We start from the raw sequence: 24,899 nt of genomic DNA, 5'->3' as shown, positions 1-24,899 counted from the left end.
GTATATACTCCCTTTTCTGGACTCTTTTTGTATCACAAACAGTACTGTATTTGCAAATCTGGTATGTCATAAATGTATAGATGTAGCAGTACTGTCTATCTGTATATCATGTATGTCATATATGTCCTGATGAATTGAAAATGGGGGACCCTGATGTAAACAAGAGAAAGTCTTTCTCTGGTCTGCATCCCCTTAACAATTGTGTGTATTGAGCTGTACTGTATTGTACCCATTCTGCAATCTGTTAATAAAGTTTTCAATCAATCAATCAACCAACTTCGAAGAGTGCCTAAGCTCAACCAGTGTGGAAACAGGCGTCGGCCAATCAGAGAGCGTCTCCGAGAAATGCGGCTTGGTTTCGTAATCACTCCGGTAGGATCTTTGTCCACTGATCTCTGCACTGATCTAGCTCCGCCTCCGGAAGTGGAAGTCCTTTTAGCCGCGGATTTCGAGTTATAACCCGGTGCGCGCGCTGTGACCAGTACATGTTGAGTGTTAAGTCAGCTATTAACAGCAGCTTATGCCGAGTTTATGTTGTTGTTATTAATATCTAAACTGTTAAACAATTAATATCTAAACTAGAATGGCGACGCCGCCGAAGATAATGTGTCCCAGTCCAGCTTTTGACAACAGCTTCGAGAAAATATCTAAGAAGATCTCCGTAGAAGGAAACATCGGTGAGTTTAGACTGTTTTTGACTTAAAAGTTAACTTATAACCGCGGCCTAAAATAACGTTTAACGTTATAACTAGCATGGACGGTATCAGCTGTTGCAATAACAAAGAGAGTTAGACCAACGGTTGTTTGTTTACTGGTATTAAAATCTACCGACAGTCAAATATATCCTGTTAAACTAACTAACGTTAACTGGAAACGAGGGACACTTTTAACCAGAGACTCACTTTGGTTCAACTAGCTTAACTTTATGTTATGACTTTAAGTTATGTTAATGCAGTTACCAACAACACAACGTTAGTTAAGAGTTGTAATGTTGTAACTCATGTAACTGTAACGTATGACGTCACTTAGTCCCGCCATAACACAGTCGTTTAGATGGCGCCAAATTGTACATGGAGAGACCAGCTCTATCACTGTGTAACTGTAAACCATTGGTTCTCAAGCCATGTAGCTCTTATTTTTGTCCCAGGACCATATCTGAGAAGATATTTGTTAGATTAGATTTTAATGTATCAATTGTCATACAGCACAAGTACAGTACATCCAACCAGAGTGCAAATGTACAGTAAAGTGCAATAGTAATATACAATGTACAAATTATTAAATGTGATATATATAACAGTGGCTCAGGAGGTAGAGCGGCGGTCGTATGGATTCCGCATCCTTGAGCAAGACACTGGACCCCTAACTTGGTTGCCCGCTATGGGGGCCCTCCATGCCCTGCTGTTTGAACCTTGTAATCCTCCTGACACCCGCCCACACCGCCCTGGTGTTATTGGCCCCTATCTGCCCCCAGCTCTCTCTTTAGCATGGAGAGTGAAACCTATGATCATAAATAGTCATGCTTATACATTATGCTAACTTGAAGTGAATATTGGTGGAATTTAACTACTGAGTCATTTTCGGTGTCAACTAGGAACGGTTCAGTCCAGTTTTGTTTTTTATTTTGCACAGTACATTTTTTAAATAAAACTACACTGCAGGGAGAGGCAGAAAGCCCAAAGGGCTTATTTTGAAGCCCCGACCTAAACAGTTTTAACATTTCACTACCTGTGTTATGTCCTAGGTAGTTTACAACCTATCCTAACTAAGTATACAAACAATCCAAAGTAGTATATTATAAACAATCCCATGTGGTATACACTGACATTCACCTCTCTTCTAGGAAACTAGTGTGACTTATAATGTGTGTATTTCAGCGGCTGGTAAGTCGACCATCGTGCGTCTGCTAGAGCGAGCGTCGGAAGAGTGGGAGGTGATCCCAGAACCCATCGGGAAGTGGTGCAACGTCCACAACACAGAGAACGAGTGTGAGGTACTGATTACTAGGGCTGACCTTCGAATTAGTTTTTTGGCATTCGAAGCTTCAGGGCCGAGATTCGGTTTAAATTCGAAGCTTCGAGATAATTTTTTTTTAATAAATGTGCTCTTTAAATAAAGTGGATTGGATTATTTAATTAAATTAATAATGAGTCGGGAGCTGCGCTGCCTGGGCGGCTGCTCTCCGTTACACAGCCAACAACATTACATAATTATTATGCAACCTTCGTCTATAAAGCAAACAATTATATAAATATTTATATGTAGTTAATAGAGACAAAGGCAGAATTCGACGTAATTTTTTATTAAGACATGTTTTTATATGGGTCGGGACACTATAAAAAATACTAGGGAATTGTCAGTGCTGTAAAGTTTAAACCTTTTTAAATCTTAGACAAACGAAACACTTTGCTTTCATGAAATATTGTAAGCCGTCATTTGAGGCTTTATAAAAGCAGCGCAATGAACACAAATCTGTCAGTGCAGAGTCCGACCTGATCTTAAATAACAAACGGCATTGCTTGTTGTAGTTAACAAAGAGAGGCAGAAGGGCGGCTGATTGGCGCAGAAAAACAACTTAACGAAGCAACAATCGTATTTCTAATGGGGCTTTTATTATTAGAAGTAGACGAGGTAGAAGTCTTTATTTGTCATCAGATTCACACACATGCGCTGGTGCGCCGCGCCCATAGGCATGTGCCGGTATTGACATTTTGATGGTATGATAACCTTGGGAAAAAATACCACGGTTTCACGGTATTCTGTAAAAAAAGGAAAAAGGACAATTTATTTTTCCATTGAACAAAACGTATTTTATTACAATGCACAAACACGCACAACCAGCTTTTCTGTAAGTGTTATTTATGAATGTGTGAAGATTGTCTGTATTACACACAGTGATCTGTCTGACCACTTTCAAACTATACAGAATAAACAATACTTGATATCAACTTGATGATGATTTCATGTAGGCTACATGTCAAAAGGGCAATACGTCTTGTTAATGTAATTACTTGCACAGATGTATGTTATATAGCCTAGTACTATTCTTACTGGATTAAACATACATTTAAACAATTAATCTTTCATGATTATGAATATGTAGTAGGGGTGGGCTATGAGAAAACTCGATCTTAAATTTGTGTTTTAGACTTTGCTCTTTTATTTTGAAACCCCCCGACCGGAAGTATTATTGTTGACAACTTGTGTTGTCCGGTTCTGTGCTTTGAGCTAATGCTAGTTAAGCTAGCTAATATTTGTCTTCCTTTGACTTGTTGAAAATGTCTAGGATACAAATGTTGAGGTTCCATGTGGACGAAACGTGCATACGATAAAATACTTTGGCGGATACACCCAAACTCGTCTCCGTGTGGACATGGAGAAGTGGGGTCGGGAGACACACTGTCGAGTCCAGACTTTAGGCACATAGCGGACATTTACGCATATAACATAGAACATTTGCGCATATTTCTGCAGTCAAAAATATTTTATAAAAGTTAAGACATGTAGTACCTACTTACTGGTCACAGGAGTCTTCAATAACATTTGGATGGTAATCAATTTTGTGAATACATTTGTTGAAACAACATATTTGTTTGCAGATGACTCCTTATAAACACTGCTATCTAACGTTAGCAAGCTAAGCGTGCATAGCTCGACCTGTGTAACGTTTAGTAACTTGAGTAACTTTTTTAAATGCCCATCACCCCTAATATGTAGGCTACATGTCAAAAGGGCAATAGGCAGCCCACGCATGGCTGGGGAGATGGCATTGTGGTGGTCTGCTAAGGGTGTTAAATTTACTTTCCATTTTATTTGTTTCACCAACTGGAAATCACGCTACCAAAATGGAGAGTATCATTTATATTATATATTATTATTATATATATATTTTTTTTTTCCCCTTTTGCTTTTAATTTTTTTTTTGCGTAGCTTTGTCTGCCACATCTGTACTTTTGTTTAAAGGGGAACTATTTTACTATTTCTTTCACTATTTTGGGCACTTTTACACAATTCCTGTGAGTCTATGGAACACCTCTGTAATTTTATTTTTTTCATTGTTTTGTATTTCTAATCAAGTCCTCAAAAACAGCATTTTTCTACCTTAAGGCGAGACACCCCAGGTGAATAGTCAAATATACTTTTTTTGTTGATTTTGAGATTTTGTTATATTTTGCTTCCTAAACATGTCTTCTATGAAACTAGTGACAATAAAACATCAATAACACACATTTAGTTGTTTATTTTACTTCATTTAGCCTTATTGCGCCCATAAATATGCACATATTTAATGGAGAAGTGCCTCATTTGCATATATAAACATAAATTTCAGAAAACTTGCAATATATTTTTTCTTAGTTTATATGTACATAACAAATTGGGAAAGTTTCATAGTGATATCTATTCAAATATGTTTTGCCTATTAGGGGGTACTATACTGTACTACACTGTTTGTAGCCTGTGTGTAGTTCTGTTCAGTTCAATAACATCATTATTATTATTATTCAGTAATCAGGCATGTGTTTAGGTTGTCTATTACTAATGGTTTGATTAGGTATTGTGTTTGTAAATATCTGTTTAAAAAAAAAAGTATGGCATTTTACAATACAGAACTTTGAAGGCGTTTTCCCAAAAATGAGTTTTAAGAGTTTTTCCTCATACTCTGAGCCAGAAATCTCCACTTCAGTAGCACTCATATACACCAAACCTTCCAGTTCTATTCATATCTATGTTCTGAAGGTATTTACAGAAGGGTTTGTTGATATCGCATTCATACCCTGATTTATATCACATTTTATTCCTAAAAACATGGCAAAATATGGAATTTTACCATAAAAAGTATTTTCTGATTTATGGAGTGATAAAAAGAGATATCCAAAATCCCCTCTGTAATAACCTTTGGCTCTAATATGTCCACAAAATGAAACTATAATATTGAAAATGGCTTTATCCAATGTTCAGATTTCTGTCCTGGAATTATATGCAAATTAGTGCATATTTAAGGAGATCATGCCTCATTTGCATATTTAAACATACAATTTCAGAAAACTTGTAATACAAAAAAGTCTTGTCTTAATATAAGTAATCAACTGGGGAAGTTTCATTGTGATATCTATTAGTTAATTTTTTTACCCTATTCACCTGCAGTGTCTCCCCTTAAGATCTTAAGCTGTTTTGAGCCTGGGCTCCAGGTCCAGACACTGTGTGCAGCTCATCCTGCACCTCTCCATTATCATGCAGCGGTGTCTTTCTGACATCACAAATCATCACATTTTCAGATGACTCAGTTCAGTGAGGGTGAATATTGTGAGAGGAGAATTGGAAGAATGCGCCAATATGAGAATTAGAGACATAGATCATATTAATATAAGTTCACATAGCTAGGAAACAATGCTAAACACTCAAAAAGGCCATTTATAAGATAGTTCCCCTTTAATTATTTAAATTTCTATATATATATATATTTTTTTTACATGTATGTTTGTCGTCGCCCTCACTGGGTGGGATGGGTGGGATTAGGGGATAGGAATGGGGAAGGAAATGTAAGTTGTATAATTTGGATAACTGAAATGTATAAATGTACTAATTCTTCCAATAAAAAAAGATAAACATAAAAAAAAAAAAAAAGGGCAATAGGCCTACGTTTTGTTAAATGGTCAATGGTTTGCCATGTGTCTAGTTAGCATAATTATCAATTAAAAAAAATAAAAGACTCTGTGCACGCTATGGAAGATGTTCAATCTATTATAGTTCACTGCCATAGCAAGCTAGCTAGAGTTAGCTACCTCTGTAGTAAAAATTATTTAACTTAACCGATGCAAAGGGTGGAAAGTACAGCCAATTTGGCTAGATTTGGTAATGAATGACCGAAGAGCTAGTTGATTAAATCAATTGGCAACATATCAGCGGTACTAGCTAGCTGTTGGATATAGCTAGATAATGTTACAGCTACAGATTTGATCAATTACATTAACGTTACTGATGATTGGGTTATTTCCACTATGTGGAAAGTACAGCTAGCTAACGTTAGCTACAGTAGATCGCCAGCTAATGAATGTTGCCTGAATGTCAACAATATTTATACTACATAATATATAACACCCTTTGACCTCTAGGAGCTGAGCACCTCTCACATTTACTAATAACACATAACACCCTGTGACCTCTAGGAGCTGAGCACCTCTCACATTTACTAATAACACATAATAACACCCTGTGGCCTCTAGGAGCTGAGCACCTCTCACATTTACTAATAAGTTAACACATAATAACACCCTGTGACCTCTAGGAGCTGAGCACCTCTCACATTTACTAATAAGTTAACACATAATAACACCCTGTGACCTCTAGCAGCTGAGCACCTCTCACATAACACCCTGTGACCTCTAGCAGCTGAGCTCTTCTCACATTTACTAATAACACATAATAACACCCTGTGACCTCTAGCAGCTGAGCACCTCTCACATAACACCCTGTGACCTCTAGCAGCTGAGCTCTTCTCACATTTACTAATAACACATAATAACACCCTGTGACCTCTAGCAGCTGAGCACCTCTCACATTTACTAATAACACATAACACCCTGTGACCTCTAGCAGCTGAGCACCTCTCACATTTACTAATAACCCATAATAACACCCGGTGGCCTAGGAGCTGAGCTCTTCTCACATTTACTAATAACACATAATAACACCATGTGACCTAGCAGCTGAGCACCTCTCACATTTACTAATAACACATAATAACACCCTGTGACCTCTAGCAGCTGAGCACCTCTCACATTTACTAATAAGACATAATAACACCATGTGACCTCTAGCAGCTGAGCACCTCTCAAATTTACTAATAAGTTAACACATAATAACACCCTGTGACCTCTAGCAGCTGAGCTCTTCTCACATTTACTAATAACACCCTGTGACCTCTAGGAGCTGAGCTCCTCTCAGAAGAGTGGAGGAAACCTTCTGCAGATGCTGTACGACAAACCCAGCCGCTGGTCCTACACCTTCCAGGTACCCCCATAATAATAAATATGAACAAACTATTATACTACACCTTCCAGGTACCCCCATAATAATAAATATGAACTAACTATTATACTACACCTTCCAGCCACCCCCACAATAATAAATATGAAATTATATTTGTATATTGTCGGGACTTCCTCTTTTATTCCATTACTCCCCAAGCCTGCACCACACTAAATATGATAAATAATAACTACATATTATAAATATGAACTACATATTATTAGGGATGTCCGATATTATCGGCCGATATCTGCAGTAAAATGTGATATCGGAAAATATCGGTATCGGTAAAAAAAAAAATTGTTATATATATATATCCAGTGAAATTATTAGGTACCTGAAATTATTCAGTTTTTTGGGGGGGGAAACCCTGCAGGTATCGGTTGATATCGGTATCGGAAATTAAGAGTTGGACAATATCGGAATATCGGTATCGGTAAAAAAGCCAATATCGAGCATCCCTACATATTATTATATTAATTCCTTTTAACTGAACAGTATAGACTTACGAGATCATTAATTTGGGGTCTTAAGTCTTATTTATGTGCCAAAATTGCACTTTGATAAAAAGAAAAGTGTGTTCTGACTCGTCACAGTTATCTGTTCCCTCTATGTTGTTGCTCGTCAGTTAGCTGTTCCCTCTGTGTTGTTGCTCGTCAGTTAGCTGTTCCCTCTGTGTTGTTGCTCGTCAGTTAGCTGTTCCCTCTGTGTTGGTGCTCGTCAGTTAGCTGTTCCCTCTGTGTTGGTGCTCGTCAGTTAGCTGTTCCCTCTGTGTTGTTGCTCGTCAGTTAGCTGTTCCCTCTGTGTTGTTGCTCGTCAGTTAGCTGTTCCCTCTGTGTTGGTGCTCGTCAGTTAGCTGTTCCCTCTGTGTTGTTGCTCGTCAGTTAGCTGTTCCCTCTGTGTTGGTGCTCGTCAGTTAGCTGTTCCCTCTGTGTTGGTCCTCGGCAGTTAGCTGTTCCCTCTGTGTTGTTGCTCGTCAGTTAGCTGTTCCCTCTGTGTTGTTGCTCGTCAGTTAGCTGTTCCCTCTGTGTTGTTGCTCGTCAGTTAGCTGTTCCCTCTGTGTTGTTGCTCGTCAGTTAGCTGTTCCCTCTGTGTTGTTCGTCAGTTAGCTGTTCCCTCTGTGTTGTTGCTCGTCAGTTAGCTGTTCCCTCTGTGTTGTTGCTCGTCAGTTAGCTGTTCCCTCTGTGTTGTTGCTCGTCAGTTAGCTGTTCCCTCTGTGTTGTTGCTCGTCAGTTAGCTGTTCCCTCTGTGTTGTTGCTCATCAGTTAGCTGTTCCCTCTGTGTTGTTGCTCGTCAGTTAGCTGTTCCCTCTGTGTTGTTGCTCGTCGGTTAGCTGTTCCCTCTGTGTTGTTGCTCGTCACAGTTAACTGATTGCTCTCTTCTTGCTCATCAGAGTTATGCCTGTCTGAGCCGTGTTCGCTCTCAGCTCCAGCCTCCCTCAATCAAGCTCCAGCAAGCCGAGCACCCGGTCCAGTTCTTTGAGCGCTCCGTCTACAGCGACAGGTACAGTAGGACAGGGCTGTGACAGGTACATTAGGACAGGTACCGTAGTGCAGGTACAGTAGTGCAGGTACAGTAGGGCAGGGCTGTGACAGGTACAGTAGTGCAGGTACAGTAGGACAGGGCTGTAGCAGGTACAGTAGTACAGGTACGGTAGGACAGGGACCGGTACAGTAGGACAGGGCGTGACAGGTACAGTAGGACAGGGCTGTGACAGGTACAGTAGGACAGGTACAACAGGACAGGGCTGTGCACAGCCAGTACGGCTCAGATGTCACTGATAAAAAAACACTAAGAACAGCTCATTATTATTACTATTATAATTTTTATGACTATTTTTTGACAATACTACTACTCTACTCTACTCTTCAGTTTTATTGAATTTCAAACATACTCTCTCTCTCTCTGCCTCTCTCTCTTTCTATCTCTCTCTAGGTATGTGTTTGCGTCCACTCTCTTTGAGTCAGGGGACCTGAATGAGACGGAGTGGTCCATCTACCAGGACTGGCACAGCTGGCTGCTCAACCAGTTTGAGAGGGACCTCGAGCTGGACGCCATGATCTACCTCCGCGCTGACCCTCAGGTATTAACTACACTTAATAACTACTACTGAATAAAATACCTAGCAATTAAACTTGGATAACTAATACGTAATAATAAAATATCTTTTTACCTAAATGTATACAACTACTACTGAATAAAATACCTAACAATTAAACTTGGATAACTAATACGTAATAATAAATATCTTTTACCTAAATGTATACAACTACTACTGAATAAAATACCTAACAATTAAACTTGGATAACTAATACTTAATAATAAAATGTCTATTACCTAAATGTATACAACCAATACATAACCTCTTAAGCCTGAGTGGTCCGGTACCGGTAGGCAGGGATTAAAGCGCTCCGTCTTGAGACGGATTTCCGTCAATTTGATTCGGAGTCGTGATGGATTTTCCGTCAATTGGCTACCTGGTATAATATGATTTGTAGACTGGGAACAACATAAGCACCCGCCAAGCGCCAATGGCGGGCATATTTTAGGTTTGGCGAGTGACAATGAGAGGTCTGTCCGCCACATGGCGGCTAACAAAATAGTCATGTAAAATAATTAAAACTGCGGTGTGTTTTGATCTTACGACAGTCGCCTTTTTTGCAGCCCCAATCTCTCCTTGTGCGTCAATCTCTCCTTGTTTACCGACGTCACATCCACCACCTGCTTGCACTGTAACGTTACGCCCGCCTGCTATACTGATTAGCTAACGTTAGCTTAATAACGTTAAATTGAAGGAGTAAGCCGGCCGCTAAAAAGAAAACCCACCGCGGTTTTTCTCAGACGAAAAGGATGAGCGGGACCACCTAACAAAAGAAAATTGAGAGGAGTGGAAGTTTGAAGATAGCGGTGTTTCAAGAGACTGGCTAAGCTACTGGGGGCTGTAGTGGTGAGTTGTTAACTTGGTCCGTGTGCCGCAAGTATGTCAAAAAGAAAAACAGAAACAACACATTTGTCATTGTCGTGTTACTTCACAGTACAAATACGCGAGTCCTCTGTTGTGGTTGTGAGTATCCTTTATTAGCTTAACTCCGTAGCAACATCACACAGGTGTATCTCTCTGGATCTGGTAGATCCAGTAGCAGAATTCGCATTCACATCATTAGGCTATGTCAGAAAACACACAAAAAACACAAATCCTGCATTAGGCCTACTTTAGCGGACAAAACCCAAACAAAACTTATTTCTCACACGTTGATCTACCCCTGATACTCATCGGAGCCCATATGAGCATGGAAACTTGAATGAATGAAAACTTTATTTAACAGATTGCAGAATGGGTACAATACAGTACGGCTCAATACACACAATTGTTAAGGGGATGCAGACCAGAGAAAGACGTTTGTCTTGTTTACATCAGGGTCCCTGATTCAATTCATAGTGACATTTATGACATACACAACATACAGATACAGGTATATAGTACTGTTACATTAGTCACAATATGCAAATATACAGTACTGTTACCCAGATATCCTAACGGTAAATATATACATATGATGAGGAGGAGACTGTACAAAGGAGGGGGTGGGTGTGTGGTAAAAAATATATACATGCGGTGCAGTGTTTCCCCTGACAAAAAATTCAGCAGCGGTGCTGTGCCTCTAGTAGGCGAGTCAATATATGGTTTAACCCCAAAAAAATTGATACAAAAGGTTTTTCAATGGATTCTGGTAGTATTGGGCGTGCTAAATAACATACTAAAAGTCGACCAAAATCGACCCCTTCGAAAGCGTCATTTCCAAGATGGCGTCCCAGATGGCGCCGGGGCGATTAAAATGGCTATATCTCAAATTAAGTAAATGGTGCAAAGGATTTCTCAACTGATTCTGGTACCTCTGGGCATGCTCACTAACATACTAAAAATCTAGGAAAATACACCTTCCAGAAAGGCTTCATTTTCAAGATGGCGTCCAAAATTGCGGCTGGCCAAGCTTAAAATGGCTATATATATGTCAATATAAAAATTATATAAATGATTTTGTCATTTGATTCTGGTACCCCAAGTACCCCTAGACATACTTAGGAACATACTAAAGTTTTAGGGAAATACACCTCCCGAAGAGGCTTAATTTTCAAAATGGTCTCCAAAATGACGACTGGGAGCTTAGAATGCCTGTATCTCAAATGGGAAAACATTTCTAAAGGATTTATAAACTGATTCTGGCACCTCTATACATTAATAACGAGCAAAATATCTAGCTAAATATATCTGCTAGGAATGCATCATTTGCATCATCAAAATGGCTGCCTGTAGCTTATTTTGGCTAAAATTTAAATTGGTTATTTTTTTTTTATCCACTTTTTCTCCCATTTTTCCATATTTTCTCCCATCCCAATTTCGTATCATCCAATTCAACCCTCCCCTGTCACGAACGCTGTTTCTTGCCTCCCACAAGCCGGCTGCAATGTGGACTAAGTCATACATAGCACAAGTCCCCTCCGGTACTTGAGGTAACAGCAGTCGCATCTTTTCACCTGCGCAGCTCGATCTCTCAGTGTCGAGGAGTAACGCGTGGGAGGCTCACGCTGCCCCCGACACTTCCTGATTCTACTGCGCAGGCGCACCAACCGACTTGTAGGAGTCGCTTGTTCACAACGTTCGATCCCCACCCTTCAGTTTTCCCTCCCCGTAATACGGACAATGTGTATTACTGCGGACGACCAGCCAAACTGAAAAACAATGTGGAGAGCTGGATTCGAACACGCGAATCCTAGCGTCTCCACACTGGTGGCGAGTGCCTTGCCCACTACACCACCTAGCCGCCTAAATTAAAATTGGTTATTATATTCAACCTAGAAAGCTGGCTTTGGTGTTGAACACAAAATAAATGACCCACTTATTGTGGTCTTTAGGCCTACTCATCATCATCTTCAGGATCCTCTGGGAGAAACTTGTTATGTGGATTGTCACATTCATGAAGTTGACATGGTCCACAGACAGTAGTACAAGGTAGTCCATATTTTCTGCATGAGCAGCGAAGTGTCTTGCAGGCAGTGGTACAGTTACAATGAATGACCTTCAAGAGACTGTCTGGAGCAGCATTCATTGTTGACATGAGTGGGACAAATCTATTGTCCTGCAGTTTCCAGCCCCAGTCTAGAGCATCTATACCATCATCTGTTCCCATCCAGACCATGACCTGGTAGTATGCTCTACGACAGTGGAATTTGGTAGCAGATTCAGTTGGTGGTAGACGTTCAGGCGTTACCGTTGATGAAGCTGAGACAACCTTCTTGCTGAAAATGTTATATCTCATTTTTGCAAGCGAATCTGTGCACTTTCCACCAAAAAAGACAGCCATTGCTTGGCACCCAAGGTCATCGATCACATCTGTTGTCTGGTTTGGTACAGTGAATGCATTGGCACAAGCCTGAAGGACAGGATCCCCTTTTACAAGTTTTTGGAATGCTGTCTTTTTGCCAACTCCGAAGATCCGGGAAGTTGTGTCACAGCCAGTCACAGCATGGATGAACAGCAACTGAGAACACACATCCTGTCCGAGTACTTCTTTCAAATGGTTTATGGCGTACACTTTAAAACTGCCATCAGCTTTCGACTTGTCTGATCTGAAATAAAGGCCCTTGCTATCTCTCTGTGCATAGTAAAGAAGTAAGACGAGGAGATCAGTATCTTCTCCAATCAGCGTCGTGGTGTGAAGAAGAGATGATCCCACTGCGGCCCTTACTATGTCTACATCAGCATCTCCAAGTGAATTGACCACAGTGCAATCCCGTTCTTTCAGTTCATCACTTATCATGTGGATCAGTTTCTGTTTATTCAGATCTCTTGACAGGAACTCCTCCTTCTTACCTGAGAACTCTGTCTCAGCAGTGAAGTTGACAATGGGATGAATATTGTTTCCTCTTCTTTGATGTGTGTTGTCTTTAATGGATGGCCCATCCTCATAGCCATCAAACACAATGGTTGTAGCTGAGCCATAATGTTGGATGGTGAAGTCTGCATATGACTGTGCAATTTTACCATAGCTTTGTCCGTGCTTCCATTGTATTCGGTGAAGGAGTGAACCACCATCAAGAACATAATGCTCCGTTTCTGGTACAGAATCTAGGATTGCATCACTTGCATGATCACAGATCGCGTGCGCTAGTTGTGGTTTATCAGCTTTGCGGAAGACGTTTCCGGCTTCAAAGAGGGCAGGAGGGAAAGGACTGAGTTCGTAACGCATAACCTCCTCCAATGACAGCTCTCCAGTTTGGGAGACAATAAGGAAATGTTGAAAAAGAAGTGCAGAATCAATGATTCGATCAGGAGCAACCTTGATAGACGATTTTTGTCCAAGGGTTATGGCTTTATCCTTTCTACTAAATGAAAATGTGAATGCCGGCTGTCCGATCATTTTGTGCATGATGTTGCGTCCAACAGAGTCATAATCATGCACGTTCACTCCATCCTCAGCGACAACACCTGTAACAACATTCCTTAAAGAAGAGTCTGGAGAGAAAGGTGAACATATAGCAAGTTTTGAAGTGATCTTCTCCAGGTCAGCAGCATCCCTTTTCATCCTTGCCTCTGTTGAATCCTTGTGCTGTTCTGATGTTGTGTATGTCTGGTTTGAGAACTCCAGCATTGCGGTGTTATACTCTGATGTTATGCCCTTTGACATTGTCCAAAGGGATCTCTGATTGTCGGTCATTCCACTTCCATGTGTCATCCCTCCTGTAGTCTTCAATGACCTCATCAATGTTGTTTCGATTACAAGATCTGAGCTGAGGCCTGCCCATGATTGGCTGCTGCGACGGATAACATGAAAACCCTTTTCAAATTGTCTGAAGACATCTGGGTGGTTGATGTGAAGCTGACTCATCTCTTGGACATAAAAGTGTGCCGATTTCAAGTAATTGTAATGCCCAGCCGCAGCGAATATCGGCATGCATTCAGAAACAGCGCGTAGGTGCAAAAGCCAGGAACCTGTGCGATCTGCTGTTATCAGTGACCTAGCAACTTCTAACATGTGTTGGTAATTTAGCCACAACTGACTAGTTTTGGATCTAGCACACAGTTCCATCTTCCTTTTTCCCAGCTCTTCATTTATTGTAATGAGGGTCTCTGATGTGAACACTGTTTCCAATGGCATTTCACCCTTAACTATTGAGGTATACATTGCTTCAGACTGTTCAATCATTGCTGCAAATTCATGACTATCATCTACCATTTCTGATATTATCATGCGGTTAAGACATTTGTCAACCAGAAGATGGCCACGGAATGCTCTCTGAACTGATTTGCCTGTCATCATATGGGCTACTGAGTTCTCCCCATAGACTACCCCTAGAATGTCCTTAAGTCCTGTACCGTCCATCAGTGTACCAATTGCTCCTAGCAAATTCATAAATGTGTGAAATCCTCCTAGGAGCAGGACAAAGGACTTGAGGTGACTGCACTGTGGTAAATATAGGATTATCTCTGCTGCTTTCCAATATAGGGGTTGGTCAAATGTAACTACTGGGGCAAGGTGGTGTTTGGATGCCAGACCACAAATGAACTCCAGTGTTGACAGAATGCATGTTTTGTCTCCGGAGTACATGTCTATCATTGGTAAGTATCTCACTGAAGACTGCCCTGGATGTTCATCTCCCTTATGAATAATGTGCATCATCCCCTGCCAACCAGGTGCAGGCTGTTTGAAATTGAACGATAACTCCCAAAGCAGATCAACCATCTTGTTACATTCTGCGAGTCTTGGAAGTTCTTTAAATGTGGTGTCTCTGCAAAAGTGTTTGGCAAAGTGATAATCTATTATCACAACTTTTGACCTCTGCACAAGATTCAGTTCATTAATTCTGAACCTCGGAATCCTTTGGTCTGTCTTCTGTCCTGGTGTCAAGGCAGCTATCATGCCCAATTTGCAAAGGGGCAAGGACAGCTCGTGGTCGGACTGCCTGTATGATTGCGTGGCCAATACTAGCAATTTTCTGCTCTGTCTCTTTACCGACAAACAAAGCTTTTAACACAATGTGGAGTGATTGTGGAATATAATCAAGGGCATTCTGTAGTTTTAGTGTCTCTGTAGTCGGGTACTCATTAACAGGTGGAACATTAGTCATTATGTCACTTTTTATGAGTTTTGCAGCTGTTTCAAGTAAGTGTCTCTTCTCAGACTCTTCATCACTGTTTTGCTTTGTGTTGTTATAGTAGGATCTGAGTGTCTGATGTTTTCTCTCTTATTGTAACAATACAATCCAAGCCATCTCCTTCTGCAATAAATATGCTATTTGCATATCGTTGCATCAGCAATGTTCTTAGGTATTGATTACTATATGGGATGGAATCGGCCTTAGACAAATACTCTTGCATTTTACACCTAAGTGCAGAAACTGTCAGCTGTCCATCATCATTCGTTTCAAAGTAAGCACACATTTTTGAAAAGGCTTGTTCTTGGTCCTCATTCTTTGGCCTTCCAGACTTTCTCCGCTTTGGATTACAATCAGGCTGAAATTCCATGGGAACATCACGGTCACACCGGAAATGTGTGCTACAAGCATTATGATACACACAGTCTGCAGCATGTACTATATTCTACCTTTGACTTTGAATGACCACTCATCATTTAGTTTATCACAGCTTGCAATATAGACTTTGCAAAGTTGTCTGTTTTCACATAACTGTAGTCGGCACGTCCTTCATTCATCAACTATGCTAGCTTGAGAGCTGAGAGTGCAAACACCTCTGTCAAAGACTAGAATGAAACTGGGGCTTAAATAACACTGCCAGGTCAGACACGCCCAGACATGCCCAAACACAGAACTTGGTCAGAAAAGAAAGAAAGAAACTGATTCAGAAAAAGAAGGCTTCAACTATGGTAGTTTGGGAGCTGGAGAGTGCAAACACCTCTAACTATAACAACTATAATGGTCAAAAAGAAGGCTTCAACTATGCTAGCTTGAGAGCTGAGAGTGCAAACACCTCTGTCAAAGACTAGAATGAAACTGGGGCTTAAATAACACTGCCAGGTCAGACATGCCCAAACACAGGACCAGTTTGGACACCATCTTGAAAATGATGCCTTTCCGGAAGGTGTATTTTCCTAGATTTTTAGTATGTTCACAAGCATGTCTAGAGGTACCAGAATCAAGTGAAAAATCATAGTTATATATTTTTTTCTATTGCGATATATAGCCATTTTAAGCTTGGTCTGCCGCCATTTTGGACGCCATCTTGAAAATTAAGCCTTTCTGGAAGGTGTATTTTCCTAGATTTTAGTATGTTAGTGAACATGCCCAGAGGTACCAGAATCAGTTGAGAAATCCTTTGCACCATATTCTCAATTTGAGATATAGCCATTTTAATATCTCCACCGCCATCTGGGACGCCATCTTGGAAATGGCGGCTTTCGGGGGGGGGGGGGGGCGATTTTGGTCGACTTTTAGTATGTTATTTAGCACGCCCAATACTATCGGAATCCATCGAAAAACCTTTTGTATAAATTCTTTTTGGGTTAAGTGCTTTTTTTTCATAGATTGACTCGCCTATAGGGGGGTCCGGGGGCATGCCCCCCCGGAACTTTATAATTTTTTTACATTTTAAAGTTAAATGCATCAATCTGGTGCATTTTGAGAGCAAAATAAAGAGGCTAGATCTATGATGAACTTTGTGCTCAAAACACAAAATCGACTAGACTGCAGTGCTTTCTCCCTGCAGCCTTTTCCTCAGGTCAGTCTTTTACATTAAGCACCCCCCACAGCCCAAATGGAAAAAAAAGTATACGTTTTTTGTAAGTGTGTGTGTGTGTGTGAGCAAGAGTGTGAGCAAGAGAGAGATAGAGAGAGACAGTTCTCCAACTTGTCTGGGTTGCAGTGATCTCCTGGTTGTTCCCCACCTAGGTTATCTAACTATTGGCCTGGCCTGCTTCTAAGTTCAGTGGCCTGACTGCATTAAAAAAAAATATATATATATATATATATATTATTTTTAATCATCTGGTGTTTTCAGGGGAAACACTGGTATTATTAAAATACTGTTTCCCTTGTTTAGTTCCTTGTTCAAGTCATAAGCTTGTCACAATGTACTGTAAATAAAAACGTGCACTGAAAAGTTACAGTATGTAGATTTATTTATTTGTATGACAAAGCCAGAGTCAACCCTTGCAAAAAGTATCAGTTTTATTTAATGAATAGAAAATTGCATTGATATTACGTAAAAGCAAATAAATGGCAATAAAAAAGATGTTCAAAATAATCTAGTTCCCTTAAAATGCTAACACTAATACAGTGGAGGTTAAAATAGGAATATGACTTGGCCTGAAAAAAAGTTCAGTCAGGAGATTGCTTTTTGCTTTAATCCCTGTTTAGGAGATTGACATCACGCCATAAATCCATCTCTACAGAATGTATTAATTAATGTTGTGTTTTTTTTTTCTTCAAATGTAGCCAAGAGTAAAGACCCTGTCAAAACAAATGTATATTTTCAGCACTAGGTTGGTTTACCAATAATTCTAACCTCTTAACTGGCGCCCAGAGAAGTGGCCATTTTTAAACTTGAACTTGAGGACTGCATACTTCTTTTGCAGACCAAAATACTATACTTTATACTTATAGCACATGCATGGGCCTGGGCCCTCATTCATCAACGTGGACTTTGACCTTGACCTACTTCCACACGTAAGCACGGAATTTAGAACTAGCGCACGCACAGGGAAGTCGGCATTCATCACACGTGCGTAAGCAGGCTCTACGCACACCTGTCATGATGAATCCCACCATGGCCCTGCGCCGCAGCTCGTGCACGCTTTCACGTATTTGCATACCAAAACCGCCCCGACCAACCAAATATGGTCAGGCCCTCCCCTTCAAATACCATGAGGGAATCCCTGTGCGTGGAATGTTGGAGGATGGCAAAGCGAACGAAAAAGAGAAACTACACAGACACCGAGGTGGAGGTCCTCGTAACGGAGGTGGATAAATAAAAGGCGGATTTGTAAACGGTGATGTCAGATATCAACGGCTCCCTAAGACCATTGCTGCAATTCTGCCTGGACAGCTCAAAATACTAATAAAGACCGTTCGTTGACCACTGTTTGGCGTTGGTTGTGTTGTGTCAGTGTGTCATTATAACCGTGCTGTACAATATGAATGCCTTTATTAGTTGTGTTCGATTGGCTATATGATTTTTAGAGGCATCTATTTTGTTGTCGGCTAATAAAGACCGCGCTGGAATATGACTGCCTTTTCCCGTGTTGTTTGATTAATACCCACGGATTAAAGTTCTCCTCAATTCTATTCCAAATCGCGATGGATCTCCCGTCAATTTTCTACCTGCTGCATGATTTCTAGAGGCATACTACTACAATCTATTTTGATGTCAGTATTGGGTAGCCTATATAAACAATATAATACGAGAGCATATACAAGAACAATGAATCTCACTGCATGTATGATGTATCCTGCCTTTCAATACATGAACTTGAATTCCATCATATAGTCTGTCCACTATCTGCATGGTGTCATTGCAATGCGTTTTCTATTCTTTCTTGTACAGTAAAAAGGGGGAAGAACACTATATTCATATGACTTATTCTGCTTACAGCTTCGAAATTCCACTTGTTTCGTTTAACGTAAAGCCTTTTAAATATAATCAAAACGTTCCCGTGTTTCGGCGGTCTGTGCGCAAAATAATAACGAGTTGAGCTTTATGATTTATGATGAATTGAAAATGGGGGACCCTGATGTAAACAGGACGAAAGTTGGTCTGCATCCCCAATTAACAATTGTATGTACTGAGCTGTACTGTACTGTACCCATTCTGCAATCTGTTAATAAACTTTTCAATCAATCAATCAATCAAGCTACGCGGAGCGCAGTCAGTCAGTAGCCTACACCCCGTATATTCCGATAACGCTATATAAACCATGAATGAATGAATGAATGAGAACTTTATTAACAGATTGCAGAATGGGTACAGTACAGTACAGCTCAATACATACAATTGTTAAGGGGATGCAGACCAGAGAAAGACTTTCGTCTTGTTTACATCAGGGTCCCCCATTTTCAATTAATCGTAACATATATGACATGCTGCATTCATTCTGAGAGAAAGATCTATTATTCCAAATGCTATTTATAGGGTTTTGACCATAATTACACTACTGTTGCTATTTACAATGAACTATAATGAACTACGGTTCATAGAACATCCAGTGTTATTATGCACAGAAGCTCATTTCCTTGTTGTAATAATATATTCTACCACTGGGCGCGAGGTACGCCAGGTCCGAAATGTGCGTAGATGTAAGCACGAAGTCAAGTTCAAGTTGAAGTTGATGAATCCCACTCTTTGCTTAGAAATGATCGTACGCACGGGTTACGCACAGATCTGTGCGTAGAACACGTTGATGCATGAGGGCCCTGGTCTCTTTTGAAAGACAACATTCTGAAGTTTCCGATACAATAAAGAAAATTCACTTTAGTGCTAATGAAATAGAGTAACATAGGCTCAGGCATTAAAGCGCTCCGTCTTGAGATGGATTTCTGTCAATTTGCTACCTGGTATAATATGATTTGTAGATGCATACAGATTGAAACTAAATTGAGCCAATCAGAGGCGTCAAATATGATGAAAAAGGGCATTTTTTTTTTTACACAAACAAACAACTTATTTCTCACGCGTTGATCTACCTCTGCCCATATGAGCATGGAATCTTGATTTCCGTTTAGCTAGTGGGGTGGACGGTATAAACGGTATACGGTATAAACGGTATGAATTTGCTCTACGGTATGGATTTTGACTATACCGTGTAACCGGTAGGGCAGCTCTAAAATAGCAATAATAATAATAATAATGGATTGGATTTATATAGCGCTCTTCGTGACACCCCAGAGACCCCAGAGCGCTTACAGAGTCCATTATTCGTTCATACACAGTCATACCGGTGGTGGTAAGCTACAATTGCAGCCAGAGCTGCCCTGAGGCAGACTCACGGAAGCGTGGCGAATAATCAACGCCTACGGCCCCTCCGACCACCACCAACATTCATTCACATGCATACACATTCATACGAGGCAAGTAGGTTAAGTGTCTTGCCCAAGGACACAACGGCAGTGGGATGGACATGGGCTTGAGCGGGATTCGAACCACCAACCCTTCGATCATTGGACGACCCGCTCTACCCCTGAGCCACGCCGCCCCACGACGTCATGTAACCACAGCGCGACTATTTCACTCGCATTTGCCCCTAAAAATAGATAGAATTAGTCATAGATAATAGATATGTGCGAACTGGAAAAAGTTATTTAGGAGGCTTCGCGCAGTGGGCGTGCCAGCCCCTACCGCACGCATGTAAACACGGGTCTAGTAGTCTAGTGGGAGGACGGTGGCGTCTCCCTGAGCTAACGTTAGCTTAGCTACCGTTACAAAATGACCCAGTCAACTATTCACTTTTAGTTTAATACATGATGAGGCATTGTCTAACCGAACGGTATCTAGTCGGCCAGCTACCGATAGCTCCTGACATCAACAAACGCTCCACAAAGTCTAGTAGAGGGTTAGGGTTAGAGACGTGTATGCTACCTGTTAGCTCACGTTAGCGCAAGTTAGTTCACCGTTCAAAACGAAATGTCCCATTGAACTAAATAATTCACTGAGGCGTTGTATTAACGTTATATATCCGGCTAGCAGTAGCTACAGATACCAACCGACCTGTAGGAGTCACTGTCCACAACGTCCGATCCCCACCCACCGACTTTCCCACCCCCTAATACTGCCAATTGTATTAGTATGAATGACCAGCCAAGCCGGAAGCAACGCAGAGAGCTGGCCTCGAACCCAGCATCTCCTGTGTTAGTGGCGAGCACCTTGCCCACTGCACCACTTAGCCGCCCTGCCCTATATCTCTGAAAACATCTGAGGGCACACCGCGAGAAGTATTCCTATAATAACGCTATGAACCAGGCTGAATTCATTCAGAAATACCTATTCCAAATGCTATTTAGGGTTTGACAATAATTACACTAATGTCACTATTTTACAATGAACTATAGTGAATTATGGGTCATACAGAACACGTCATTGTTGAAACTAATGCATGAAACTGATGAAAGCATAATGCCGTCCGTCTGCAGTCTTCATATTCTACCGCTGGGCGCCAGGTACGCACAGTAGGGATGGGTACCGAATTCGGTACTTTTGAGGTACCGAACCGAAACACGTCGGTACTACCGAGTATCGAATCAAGTGAGATACCAAAACATTTTTTATTTTTATTTTTTACTTTTTTCTTTTCGTGTCAACGTTCACACGCACAATATATGCTTACCTAGGATTTGACTTGATTCAACAACAAAGCAGTCGGAGCAATGACAAGCCTAAAACTGTCGAAATTGTAGTTATTTGAAGTTTGGATTTTTTTTTTACGACTGAGGTAGGTAAATTTAATTTCTTGAGACTAAAGTACCGAAAAAAGGTACCGTTGGGTACCGGTATCGATTCACAGGTACCGGTACCGGTTCAAATGTGAAAGGTACCCATCCCTAACGCACAGTCTGAGCTGTGCGTATATATACGCACAATGTCAAGCACACGTTCAAATTGATAAGTCCCACACTTAGCTTAGAAATGATCGTACGCACGGGTTACGCACATATCTGTGTGTACGCACCATTGATAAATGAGTGCCCAGGTGTGTGTTTTTGCAATGTATCCCACAGGATATTACAGTATGGCAGTAATAGGAAAAGGGTGCTAGCTCGCCATCAATCAGAAGCTAGCCACAATACTCTCATTTGCGATCTCCAGCACACAGCCTCCCTGCCTGGCGTGACAACCACAACAGTAGGGTCTATAGTCACAGTCAGGACAGTAGGCGCTACAACACAGTGGTCTATAGTCACAGTCAGGACAGTAGGCTCTACAACACAGTGGTCTATAGTCACAGTCAGGACAGTAGGCTCTACAACACAGTGGTCTATACTAGTCACAGTCAGGACAGTAGGCTACAACACTGGTCTGTAGTCACAGTCAGGACAGTAGGCTCTACACCACAGTGGTCTATAGTCCAAAGACTAGAGGAACCTCTGGATGCAGAAGACTTGTACAAGACACATACATTTGAAATCTATATTTTATGTTATGCATGCATAAAACCCAGAATTAGGAGTTTTCTGTATGTAAGCTGCACTTTTTTGTTGTTGTAAAATTGCATTATGTATTATTAACCCTTTATCTGCCGGAGCTTATTCTCATCCTTGTAGCCTCTCTGCCAGCACTATTTGTCTATGGAGATGTTCACCTTATTTGCAGGGCTATAACTTTTTAAATTGTATTGCTAAATTGACATTACTATGGCCCATTCAACATCAATTATCTATCGTTCAGGATGTAGGAACGTTTTACTTTTTCATTCACACATTCATACAAAAATACGGTCTAGAGTATATGTTTTTTATCGTTTTCTGCAGTATTTCATAGAACGTGAGTTATAGCCATAAATGCATATATTAGATCATCAAATGCAGTTTGATACCGATTGTCGCCAGATTAAAAATTTCAACTGTACATGATCCCAGACGTTATGACTCATCATGCGCGGTTGACCGGAGGGGGGGGTCCTACATGGGGGGGGGTACTACATGGCACTACAGGGTACTACATGGTACTACAGGGTACTACAGCAGGGGTGGGCAACTTTGTATATGGTGAGAGCCACTAAATTTCCACACTCAATCTGGGGGGCCGCATTGTTTATTGGCGGTCCCGCCAGTAGTACCCCATCACTCAAATAGCCCATAATAGTCACAGATGTGATAAATAAGGCATATAAACTATTATAATTTGTTGTAACTTTGTTTTTATTCCATTTCAAACGCATTTAGTAATGCTTAATTTCAACTTTATGAATTTATAAATACAGCTGAATTTGAAAGTATTGCTGTGTAACCCAAATATATACAAAAATGACAAATTATAATTAAGGCTTCTATTAAAATAAATGTATGAACTTAAAGCCCACTGCTCAACAAACACAAAGCAGCATTCCTGCTGCATTTCACTACAACATTAAATCAAAAGTGCAATAATAAATGATTTTGTTAAATGTATAAACTTGTATCCTGCTACTAAACAAAATATTCCTGAGTGCTTCATATCCATAACATGCATTTCAGTGTTATCTGAACACTACAAAAGTAAACAAGTAGCCAAGTGCAATACTCATCAGAATAATTAATTCCTTTTTGTGCAATTCTACATGCCTCCCATTGACCCTTTATCAAACTGGCATGACATTCACCCTCCCCCACAGTGGGTCAATAATGGTTCTGTCTTTAATGAGACACTTGTGGTTTCTCCTGTTGGCGCACAATAGAAGGAATGTCAGCTTCAATGTTTGTGCATGCGATCTGCATCAGATGAAATAACGTTTAATTGTTGCGTGCACGCGCGTGCACATCCATGCATGTACTTCTGCTCAGAAAAGTGCTGGGACGGTGTGGTACCACGTGGCATGACCACTGCACCCCTGATTATTAGTGACCCACAATAGATGGAAATTATGTTAGCGAACTTACCTGATGTATAATGCAGTGCAGCATTGGACACTCAACGCCACTCTGCCTTAGAAGCCCGGTGAATCCTGTGTTTTCCTTTCATTGCGGGTGCTCCATCGGTAACAACAGCGGACAGTTTATCAAACCACCCATATTGCTGCACGGCACTTTCAACAGCGTTGAATATGTCCACACTAGGGCTGACCCCTATTAGTTGAATAGTCGACTAATCGATCGAAAGGACCCATAGTCGACTGCCAACCTCTTAGTCGAATGCAAAAAATTAAAAAATATTATTATTTTTTATTATAATATATATATATTGGCCTGGGGCCGTATGGAGCGTCGGTGAGGGCCGCATGCGGCCCGCGGGCCGCCAGTTGCCCCTCCCTGCATTACAGGGTATTACATGGTACTACATGGCACTACAGGGTACTACTACATGGCACTACACGGTACTACATTGAAATATGACTGATATTTGTTTTAATATGCTTTGAACAATTGAACAATATAAAATATATTAACTAAATATCATTGAATCAGACAAATTAACTGAGCAGATCATAATAATTGTTCGTATTGTGACATATATGTCACAGCAAATTTTTATCAATTGGTTTCTTTATCATTTTATTCAAGAAATGTGTTCACAACAGGTTATATATCATAAAGACCATGTTATGTAAGCATTATAATTCTTAAATGGGCTAATCTTACCTTTTAGCAACAAGAATCTAGCTTTTGAATGCTAGCTACTTCTGTCATTTAGTCACCACCATCAGTCATCATTGTGGAAAGGTGGTTTATGGGAGCACAACATCACATGATCTGTCACATGACCCCACCAGGATGTTCCACTGGTGTCCCTTTGGGACTTCATGAGGTAAAATCAAGGAAAACGCTTTATATGGACATTTCCAGAACATGTAAAGTACATGTGACACCTGTGTCACGGTGGACCCTACTGGGTCAGCATTGATATTACGTAAAAGCAAACTGGCAATAGAAAAGATGTTCAAAATAATCTAGTTCCCTTAAAACGCTAACGCTATTAAAAAATATATATACAGTGGAGGTTCAAATAAGAATATGACTTGGCCGGAAAAAAGTTCACTCAGGAGATTTCTTTTTTGCTTTAATCCCTGCATAGGTCTGAACTGAATTGAACTTGAACTTGTGTACTCATGTTTTTCTGTAGTAGTTGCAATATCCAAAAGAAATTGGTACGGCTGATAAAATACCCTGGGTCCATAGCCATGAAGTCTTGTATAGTACATGTCCAACTTTCATAAAAATGTGTTCAGAAATG

At 40.6% G+C, this 24,899-nt stretch overlaps 1 protein-coding gene across 1 annotated transcript in view; it reads left to right on the top strand.

Annotated features, from left to right (window-relative positions):
* Window positions 1-466: 466 nt before the first annotated feature.
* LOC311233885 (deoxycytidine kinase 2) overlaps window positions 467-24,899 on the top strand; it is a 32,110-nt gene continuing 7,677 nt past the window's right edge. Inside the window, exons 1-5 of the mRNA XM_084320955.1 lie at window positions 467-677; window positions 1,878-1,993; window positions 6,928-7,011; window positions 8,423-8,532; window positions 8,965-9,112. Coding sequence (XP_084177081.1) covers window positions 584-677; window positions 1,878-1,993; window positions 6,928-7,011; window positions 8,423-8,532; window positions 8,965-9,112 — 552 coding nt within the window. The 5' untranslated portion in view covers window positions 467-583. The remainder of the gene's footprint in view (window positions 678-1,877; window positions 1,994-6,927; window positions 7,012-8,422; window positions 8,533-8,964; window positions 9,113-24,899) is intronic.

Source organism: Notolepis coatsorum (genome assembly GCF_963971535.1).
Source record: "Notolepis coatsorum genome assembly, chromosome: 8".
Lineage (NCBI taxonomy): Eukaryota > Metazoa > Chordata > Actinopteri > Aulopiformes > Paralepididae > Notolepis > Notolepis coatsorum.
Note: the sequence above shows the minus strand (reverse complement) of the source record. Positions and strands in the feature narration are given on the sequence as shown.